This window comes from Phytophthora parasitica, assembly GCF_000247585.1.
Source record: "Phytophthora parasitica INRA-310 unplaced genomic scaffold supercont2.21, whole genome shotgun sequence".
NCBI classification, from domain to species: Eukaryota; Oomycota; class Peronosporomycetes; order Peronosporales; family Peronosporaceae; genus Phytophthora; species Phytophthora nicotianae.
Genome location: NW_008649007.1, coordinates 268,495 through 278,351, shown reverse-complemented (window position 1 = coordinate 278,351; position 9,857 = coordinate 268,495). Strand labels below are relative to the sequence as shown.

Genomic DNA, 9,857 nt, shown 5'->3' with positions numbered 1-9,857 from the left:
TGTTACGCAATCATATCTGCGACGTGAGAGCACTTTTCGTTACTAAAGCAACCTTTGTGTTTTGCATTAAGAGGAAGATGAGACTGTCTGCAGAGAAGAATCCGACCGACGGACATTACAGCACAAGGCTTGCAATACGACGTATACGTTCACGGCATATTGCATCCACATCATTTAAGTCCGATGGCGAAGTGTTGGCACATCATCATCACCTTGCTCTGTCCCACCGCTTCCGACCCTGAATCAATGTGGTCCACGCATCACTTTCCTCTCTTCCAATTGGCTAATGCGATTACGTATACCGCTCTGTGATTGCACAGAACTCTTCTCTCATTTTCAAACCGATCTTCGGCTGACGTCACAATCTAAAACTCTCCCTAGAGCTCAAGTCACTTTATATCCAATCATGAGCACAGACGTCGTGTACGACTACATGGTGATCGGCGGCGGCAGCGGCGGCATGGCCTCGGCCAGACGTGCGGCCACATTCGGGGCCAAGGTCCTCGTCGTAGAGCGCGGCCGCGAGTTCGACGGCATGGGTCTGGGCGGCACCTGTGTCAACTTCGGCTGCGTGCCCAAGAAGGTCATGTTCAACACGGCCGCCCACGTGGAGCACCTGAACCGCAACAAGGACTATAGCATCAACACGGCCAGCAAGGACTTCGAGTTCGGCGACTTCGACTGGGGCAACATGAAGACTAAACGGGACGCGTACATTAAGCGTCTGAACGGCATTTACGAGCGCAACCTGGGCAATGCCAAGGTGGACCACGTGCAGGGCATCGCCAAGCTGGTGGCCAAGGACAAGATCGAGGTAGCCGGCCAGGTGTACACCGGCAAGCACGTTCTGGTGGCACCCGGCGGCGTCCCCACCATCCCGGACCTGCCTGGTATGGAGCACGTGATTGACAGCGACGGCTTCTTCAAACTGGAGCAGCAACCCAAGAAGGTGGCCGTCGTGGGCGCTGGCTACATCGCTGTGGAGCTGGCCGGTATCTTTAACGTACTTAAGAGCGACACGACGCTCTTCTGTCGCTACGACCAGGTGCTGCGTAAGTTCGACCCCATTGTCCGTGACTTGGTCAACGAGGAGATGGAGAAGGCCGGCGTTAAGTTTGTGCGAAACTCACGCGCTGTCCGCGTGGAGAAGCAGGAAAATGGCAAGCTCACGTTCGTCGTGACAGTCAACGGAGAGGAGCAGAAGTTCGCGGACTTTGACACGATCGTGTTCGCTATTGGCCGTGAGCCGCGTACGAAGGATTTGGGCCTGGAAGAGATCGGCGTGAAACTCTCGGAAGGCGGATTCATTGAGGTGGACGCCCAGGAGAACACGTCGGTGCCTGGAGTGTACGCAATCGGTGACGCGACTGTGACTGGTTGGGAGCTGACGCCCGTGGCCATCGCGGCCGGCCGTCGTCTGTCTGATCGTCTCTTTGGAGGCGAGAAGGACGCGTGTCTGAACTACCACCAGATCCCTACAGTCATCTTCAGCCACCCTCCTATTGGCACGATTGGCTACACTGAGCCTGAGGCCATTGCCAAGTACGGAGAGGAGAATATCAAGGTTTACACTAGTAAATTTGTCAACTTGCTGCACTCGATGGCCGACCCGGAGCGTAAGGGCAAGACGGCCATGAAGCTCGTGACTGTCGGAGAGAAGGAGACGGTGGTGGGTGTCCATGTGGCCGGCGAGGGCGCCGACGAGATGATCCAGGGCTTCGGAGTGGCCGTCAAGATGAACGCTACTAAGGCCGACTTCGACAACATCGTGGCCATCCACCCGACGGCCGCTGAGGAGCTCGTGACGATGGCCCCGTGGGGAATGATCAAGGACAAGATTGTGCTGTCCCCGGAACCTGCTCGTCCTGCGCCGACCCCCAAGCAGTAATAAATTACTGAAAAGAGGACTTTTTATCAGTCGAATGACAAAGATAATAACATGCAGACGTTGATAACTGAAAATGTTATTTTTTTTTAACGTGAAATGAATTGTTAACGACGCAGGAAGACGGATGCTTTGTCGCTTTACTCGACGTACGTGGAGACCTCGATCGCGTCCTTAATGTCAGAGTACTCGAGCAAGGACTCGCGAAGTACAGACTTGAAGTGGGGATGTCCGCGGATGTAGTCGAGGTAGTCGCTGATATGAGCGTAGACGACATTGTCGGCCACCACGACGGATCCCTGAACACAACCGTCATTCTGGCATCAGCAACATACTCTGCTGTGGGTTTTTACTGACTAAATTTCTTACCGATCGAAGCATTCCGCTCTGCTCGATGATTATCAAGTCGCTCTTGTAGAGTTTCTTGTCGTGGTCGATGAAAAACACCTGCAAATGTACAAGCCACGTCAATATAAGGCGAGAAAGTCGTGCAAACTTTTCCTTATCGAACGTACATCAACGTGCTCGACACCTCTCTCCTTGAGCTTGTTGTAGTTGTCTCCGTACGTCCCGATAATGATCGTCACCATGTCCGACAGTCCAGCGAATTCGATCATCTGTAACGTATTTTACGTGCTCGTAATGTTATAGTTGCCCCATAGTACCACGCATATTATACCTTGGTGGCAATGGCTGCGAAGTCTGACGAGATCTCGAAGGAGTAAACATGGGCAGAGGGGCCAGAGAGCTCGCGCATCTTGCTGGCAAAGCGCACGGCGCTATAGCCGAGATGGCCGCCAAGCTCCACCAAAACCTGCACAACCATGTGACTGTTAACTCCGACATGGATACTATGATAGACTCTAAACTGTAAACCTTTGGCTTGACTTTCTCTAACTCCTCGTCTATGAGCTCTCCTTTGACATCTCCGACGTTCATCATCCAATGGTGTTCATAGCCGAACGTGTCGATGGCTTCCAGAACAGACTTGGGGTCGCCTTGTTTGGCATTCTCGTGCACGAACGACAGACACTTCTCACCACTGCGCAGCAGAAACAGCAGTTAGAGGCATGCCTTTGATAACCACTTAACCATTCACTTGAAACACGTTACATGAGCACGAGCTGGTCGTATGGAGGAGGGCCTGGCTTGGTCGTGGCAACTCGGGGAGACATGCTCTTTGCGTGACGGATTCAAAAGTGGGGAGAAGAAGAACACGTACTTTGTTCAACGGTGGGAGAAGGATAGCAACATAGGATGCAAATACTGAATCCATACATTTCCCAAGTTAATGAGATATTATAGGATGATTACAGAAAGAAATTGAAACCAAGGACATGACAAGATAAAGGTTATTAATTTTCTTGTCTCAGCAGCCATGATGTCCTCAATGTTGCGGGAAAGCCATTCCGTACGCAATCAGACAATTCGTACAGTTGTTGCTGGCAAGTTTTGCCTTTGCCTTTTGCTGTCAGTGTGTCTAGGCCAGCACACGTATTAATAATGCAAGGATCATCATATTTTGGATGGCAATTGCACTGAGCACACAAGAAATTCAATTTCCCAAACGTAACAATTATCAGTTGTAAGACCAAGTATTCCAGCAGGCGATCGTCCCGGCTCATCAAACACATGTATCAGTACTGCATAACGTACTTCTTACTGCTTGCGAGGTACCCAGTGCTTAGTAAGCACTGCTAACGCGCTTACTAAGCACGTGTACTTTTTTACTCAACCGTACAATATGATTGAGTTTGAGATGGGAGGGAATCTATCGGATATTAATATCACCACAGCTACCGCAAGCTTTGCGTAGAGAAAGCGTAGATTTGTCGACATGCGTTTGGCGAAAAACGCCGTTCGTAGGCTACAATTTGCAAAGACTACGTAGGCAATACCTCCTTATTTACTCTGCCATCCTAAAACAAAGAGGAGCTGCCGTATTACACCATGCAAAGGAAAGCCCTTGGCGTATTGAAGTATTGGTTCTTAACACGCGAAATGCTGTTTATAAAACTTAGGGATATCCCAGTAAGGTGAAATACATCCATACTTACGAAACATCTCCAAACGGATTCAGGCTACGGACTGATAAGAGGCAACTCAACCAAAATTAGAGCGCAGTTTAGCGACCAAAGTCTGCAAGTAGTGCACGCAATGCTTCCTGGCGACTCAAAAACCCAAGGGATCCACTTGCTAGCCTTTTATTTTTCTAAAAGATGAAAGTAAAAGATACACAGTGGTTATCCCAGTCAAATGACGAGAACCACTGGAACAAAGTATAAAAATGATTTATCTATTGGTATGTATCCTAATTTATCAGGTTTTATCTAGATTGTTGCTATTGCAAACTTCCACGACTACTACCCTCACGAATAGTCGGGCGTAACTCTGTATCATTGAATATGATACCTTCGTTGGATACGTCAGCTGAACCTGCCAGCTTTGCTGTTGATCCAGACCCAGCACGATGCGATATCTGATGGTGTAACTTAAACGAGTACATCATACCGGACCCACGATGAACACGCTTTCGTCTTTGCTTCTGGAAGACCATCTCGGTGTTCTAACTGTAACTCTTTAAGCCACGACAAAGTCGCAATATTCTATACAACTCTACGATTTTGTCATCATCGCCTGGGTGAGATTCTGAGAGCGATGTACATCATCGTCATCAAAAAAGTGTCATCTTTGGACTAATCCCTCTCTCACCACTTCTCTGTGGCGCTTGACTGGGTGTAGTCGCTTTATATTGTGCATGACTTTTAATCATGTAAGTGAAATCCGCAGAGACGTTTCTGGTAATATATTTTAAAAATTACCAGCAACCAATTTGCCGTTGAAGAATCGATTCCATTGGTCTAAAACCACTTTGTTGAACCAGTACATCTGATTCGCTCATCAAGGTGTGTGACACACCATAAATAAATCCTTAGCAAGGATTTCCCAGCCAAAATGGACCCCGTGACTGTGTTCAAGCTCGTGTCGATCGTGTGCATCTGGGTCGTCGGACTCGTCGGTGGTCTGATTCCTGCGTGTCTGGCCTCACGTCACGACAAGTCCCCGACGCTGAGTATCCTCAGCGCCTTCTCTGGCGGCGTATTCCTGGCTGGCGGCTTCTTCCACTTGCTACACTCGGCCATCGAGAACCCGGCATTACGCAAATGGTCCACGGAGGACGAGGGTCGCTACGAGTTCCCATACGCCGAAATGTTCTGCACGTTGGGTTTTCTCGGTCTCTTACTGCTAGAACAGGCAGCGCAGGCCAAAATGGACGCCAATAACGAAGCCGCAGCTCAGAATTACATGCCTGCCAAGAGCGAGGACGATGAGGAGCTACACGGAGCCACAGAGAGCGACGACACGTACCTCGAAGATCTAGATGAAGAAGAACAAGGACTAGGCAGTAATGTGCGGCGCAGTTCTGGCCACTCGCACTTCGGTGGTGCTCCGAAGGAGGCAGATGCCGGTTCTATGGCTGTAGCCATGGTACTTTTCATTGCTCTATCGTTCCACTCAGTACTGGAAGGACTGGGCATTGGCGCTCAGACGGAGACAGCGTGGGGAGTTTTTATGGCAATTATCATGCACAAGGGACTGGCGGCCTTCGCTTTGGGCTCTGGACTCGTACAGAGTGCCATGCCTGTGACGCACGTGATGCTATATATGGTCGTTTTCTCGTTCATGAGTATCATTGGCATTATTGTGGGCTGGATCATCGCTGCCGACTCGTCCGAGGACTCAGCAGCGGCAGGGATCTGTGTGGCTCTAGCGTCGGGGACATTCATTTACGTGGCAGTCATGGAAGTCATCCCACAGGAATTCCCACGACACAGTCACGGAGGTGACGAAGGCCACGGCCACCACAAGAACAAGGCGACGCTGCAGAAGTCGATCGCATTGGTGGCAGGTTACGCAATCTTCGGTCTGCTCGCTAAATGGTCGTAACTTAAAACGTCGAATGTTACAGTCAATGTAACAATTATTGTTACATACGTCTGAAGAGAATAATGGCAATACACGCTGAGTAAGTGAAATACATACTGATGATTAACATACGCTTGGCTTCTGGATGTTTTTCACTACTATCTTGTGGTTTTCTTCTTGTATCTTGATGCTCGTTGCTCGCAAAAGCTCTCGTTTCTCGTGCCTCGTGCGTTGTCCTTCTGTATCGCATCGCTGTTTTGTACACGGCATTCTGTACACCTTGACGCCTCAAAACTCACCACCAACCAATGACCGACTTGACTGACATGATCGACGAGTCACAAAAAAACACAATTTACGCGTCAATGCGCAGGTTCTGCACGGCCTCGTCTAGTGACGTGTCGACGCCGTTGTTGCCTTCCGCAGCGCTGCTAGGAGACTTGGCGCCGCTGTCCTCACTGTGCAGATTTTCATCCAATCCGGGGATGCCTTGCGTCTGGTGATAATCCATCCCCAGTTCATCCTCATGGCCGAGGCCGCTAGAGCCGCCAAGATACTCGTTTCTCTGATGGATGCGCTTGTGCTGGACCTTCAGTCTCTTGGTACCGATCTGGAAGCCGTTCATACTGGCAATAGCGGCGTCCGCAGCATCCGCGCTGTCGTAACTTACGAAGCCAAAGCCTTTGCTCTCACCCGTGATCTTGTCCATATACACCTTGGCACTGATAACTGTACCGAATGGAGCAAAGGCAGTAGCCAGGTCAGCGTCTGTGAGGTCGTGCGGCAAGTGGTAGATGAACAAATTGGCGCCGGTGGGGCCTTCCAGTTGACTGGTGGTACGTGAAGCCTTAGCAGCCTCCACGCCCTGGCCTTGCAGGTCCAATCCTGCACCCAGACCTGCCTGCATATCGAAGCCAGCAGCGCCAACATTGGGCAAACCACCGAAGCCGTACGGACTTGCTCCAGCAGCGAAGCCGTACGGATTGTAGTACATGAACGAGTTGGTGGGACTTCCAGGGCCGCCGGCAGCGGCTCCGACTGGAGAGCCAAGGCCAGCGACAGTCGGGTTCAGTCCAGCCGCTGCTTGGGCTCCGAACGCCTGCATCTGCTGCATATATTGCTGTTGTAGTTGTTGCAGCTGTGGGAACGCTAGTCCAGCGCCGGGAGGCAGCGGCCAGTACGCGTTGGCCGCGGCTGCCAAGTTCCGAGCACGTTGAAGACGCTGACGACGACTATCCGCGAACTTGACGACCAGAGGCGACGTGCCGCGGTCCATCGTGACGTTTCCATTGACTTCTTCAATAGCAGCAAGAGCTGAGCTGCGTTCCTTGAATTTCAGGAAGGCACAGCCCTTACTTTGGCCCGTAGCGGGGTGACGCAGGATGTAGACCTCCTCAATAGTACCGAAGAGCTCGAAAACCTCACGAATAGCAGCTTCATCCGCTGTCTTTGGGATCATTCCGATGAAGAGTTTGTGTTCCTGGGAAGCACCCGCCTGTCCCTCAGCGGGACGGACTTGAAGCGGATTGATACTCTGCGGAAGTGTTACTTTGTTGTGCAGCTCCTGTACGGCCTTCTCGGCCGCGTCGCGTGTAAAATACGAGGCGAAGGCACAACCGCGATGAGCGCCTGTGATCTTGTCTCGGATGATTACTAGGTCCTCTAGCGGCCCGAAGACCTCGAGAACGGGGCGCAGATCGTCCTCTTCCATGGTGCGAGGCACTTGGCCCACGAAGAGCTTGACAGGGCCGTTGTGCTGCTGTGGGTCGCCGTACCCTTCAGCGTTGGGACTGACGGACGGGTCGGCGGACGCGGCCTCCGGGTCGTATTGGGAGGCGTCCATTATGAGGGGAGGGAGAGGAGACGAAGAAGGGGACGACGTGGACGTGGACGTTGACGCTACGCACGGCACGGACTCACACAGACGAGAGGGGGACGATGGAGGCGCCGGGGCTTAGTGACGTTCTTGGGGGTGAGGCGCTAATAATGAAACCAACACGGCAGATCTCCGTTGGTGACAAAGGGTGTGGAATATCTTGAACTGAGTATGACGACGTTGAGGCGCGGGATTGGACGAATATCGAGATGTGATCAGATGGTGACGATTGGATGAAACTGTGAATCAGAATGGTTCGTTTAAGTACGAATAAAGTTGAAGTGGCCAGGATACTCGCAATGAACTTCATAATATGAAGTACATATTATGTACCGGTTGAACTGTAACCCCCAAGTCATGCCACTCCACCGCCGTGATAGAGTCATGGCACAGCGAACGACAAATACCATCTGAGGGCCATTATGCCCTTTCACATATTTTATGCCTGTAGAAGGAAGGAGTTTGCCAACAGAATCACACTGTTTCGGGCATGGCGTGATGCTGAGAACCAACTCCGTGCCTTACAGGTGTTTGTGCCTTACAGGTGATTGCATTTATTGATCTACTAGACGACAAAGTAGTGGACATGAATAATGTAGTGAGACCATTTGCGGGACCTTTATGGGCAATTTTGAATTTTGATTTTTCGCCGGTTGCGAAAATGGTTCCCTCGTCAAATTAACGGTGAAAAACAAAAAATAGAGAGATGTCCTCGTCGTTGTATAGTGAAGTACTTGCCTGTTGTTATCCTCTTACTCCAGTAAGATAAGTGGACTGACCAATCGTCTGCTGTGTATCTGCTGAATGCGTTACTACCGCAAGAGGATTTCAGATATTTTTCTATCAAGGCTTATTATCGCAAGAAAATAGTTTTTTATTTCGATCAGGCTTGGTAAATTTCAATAACTGTAGCAATTATTTATTTATGCTATATTATTATACCCTTCGAACCCAACTCGGTGCAATAAATCCAACATAGATTAGGTTGAGAATAGCGTACACATCCGTTTGATAGAAGCACAAAATCGATAATTAGTGTTCCCAGACTCTGGAGATAACTTGATCAAGTTTGTTGCTGGAAAGAAGCAAAACTTTGCTTACCGAGTACACTATCACAGTGCCGCTATGCAATTTGAAGATGGTTCTACGGTGTCAACCACAGGCTACAGAAAGTCGCAATTAGACATGTTCTTCCAGCTGTAACCTTCTAGAATGTGTTCTAGTGTGGTGTGACGGAGTGTGTGAGCTCAGCGGTCTCCACCAAAGAACATTTCACATCGCCTATCACCTTGGTGAAAGAAATAAAATTATTGCCTCTCGTGAAGGCATCTACTCAATATGTTATTGCAATAGGACGCTTCCCCAGTTGGCTGAAAAATTGGAATAACCGGGATAACCCGCCGGGAACATATGTGGACCAGCTGGAATTGTGTATAGATGTCGGGATATACGCATTTCAGGTATAAACCCCATTCATCGCGATGAGGTTAATCTACTTCGGAATAGACGTTACTAAGATTTAGACAATCTCTCCCAAAATCGTGATGTTCCCGGCGAAAGAATTGTTCATTACCCGATTTCCTCAATCTTAACCGGGCCCACATACAAGACAAAGTCAAACGGCCTCATGTCTCGTCAGACTGCTCGAGGGAGTCAAACTTCACGCGATCACGTCGAAAGAATCCTCTCAGAGCTTCACGAACGCAATATTGAGCGCGAGCTAGACATCATCCAGTACTCAAACGTGGCCCCGCACGAGATCGACGATGAGTCAACTAACACGCCACTGATGGATCATTTTAGGAAACTAGGAGGCTCAAGTGCCAAGAGTACTGAGTGAGGGTTAGCCTCTCTGAGATGCAACGTTTTGCCGAGCGACACTGCATATATTTTTATATTGTGTTTAACATGGAAGATTTAAAAACTCGGGAAAAGCGTGATATGCTCGCGAATTAATACTTCGTCGGCAAAAGATGCAATCTCCCATGCGCAACCGTCTCGAAAGCCAGGAATACCAGTTTTTCGGTAAAGATAAGATGTTTACCTTGTTGCAAACCAACTAGCTAAGCGACCTAATATACCGAGCCCTGCTTACGATCTACAACGAGCAAAATAGTGAGTCTATCTTTACCGGTTCGTATTCAATTTGAAAAGCATGCACCGAGTCTG

At 49.8% G+C, this 9,857-nt stretch overlaps 5 protein-coding genes across 7 annotated transcripts; 3 read left to right on the top strand and 2 right to left on the bottom strand.

Annotated features, from left to right (window-relative positions):
* Nucleotides 1-318: 318 nt before the first annotated feature.
* PPTG_09787 (glutathione-disulfide reductase) lies at nt 319-2,006 on the top strand. The gene has a single exon (XM_008905575.1). It carries the CDS (start codon nt 407-409, stop codon nt 1,886-1,888), a length of 1,482 nt encoding a protein of 493 aa, XP_008903823.1. The 5' UTR covers nt 319-406; the 3' UTR covers nt 1,889-2,006.
* PPTG_09786 (hypothetical protein) lies at nt 1,945-3,149 on the bottom strand. Of its 3 annotated transcripts, XM_008905572.1 has the most exons (6): nt 2,999-3,149; nt 2,762-2,927; nt 2,565-2,699; nt 2,401-2,502; nt 2,255-2,332; nt 1,945-2,184 (listed from the first exon to the last, which is right to left on the bottom strand). In XM_008905572.1, the coding sequence occupies exons 1-6, from the start codon at nt 3,058-3,060 to the stop codon at nt 2,026-2,028; spliced, it is 702 nt and encodes a 233-aa protein (XP_008903820.1). In that variant the 5' UTR covers nt 3,061-3,149; the 3' UTR covers nt 1,945-2,025. The 3 variants fall into 3 exon arrangements, with proteins under 3 accessions (XP_008903820.1, XP_008903822.1, XP_008903821.1); XM_008905574.1 differs by having other exon boundaries at nt 2,762-3,149; XM_008905573.1 differs by having other exon boundaries at nt 1,945-2,332.
* A 1,623-nt stretch (nt 3,150-4,772) lies between these two features.
* Nucleotides 4,773-5,958, top strand: PPTG_09785 (hypothetical protein). The gene has a single exon (XM_008905571.1). The coding sequence runs from the start codon at nt 4,841-4,843 to the stop codon at nt 5,831-5,833; it is 993 nt and encodes a 330-aa protein (XP_008903819.1). The 5' UTR covers nt 4,773-4,840; the 3' UTR covers nt 5,834-5,958.
* PPTG_09784 (hypothetical protein) lies at nt 5,841-7,888 on the bottom strand. Its single transcript, XM_008905570.1, has one exon. The coding sequence runs from the start codon at nt 7,653-7,655 to the stop codon at nt 6,168-6,170; it is 1,488 nt and encodes a 495-aa protein (XP_008903818.1). The 5' UTR covers nt 7,656-7,888; the 3' UTR covers nt 5,841-6,167.
* Nucleotides 7,889-9,315: 1,427 nt separating this feature from the next.
* Nucleotides 9,316-9,600, top strand: PPTG_22682 (hypothetical protein; the record flags this gene model as incomplete). Its single annotated transcript, XM_008905803.1, has 1 exon — nt 9,316-9,600. One exon carries the CDS (start codon nt 9,316-9,318, stop codon nt 9,526-9,528), a length of 213 nt encoding a protein of 70 aa, XP_008904051.1. The 3' UTR covers nt 9,529-9,600.
* Between the last annotated feature and the right edge of the window lie 257 nt (nt 9,601-9,857).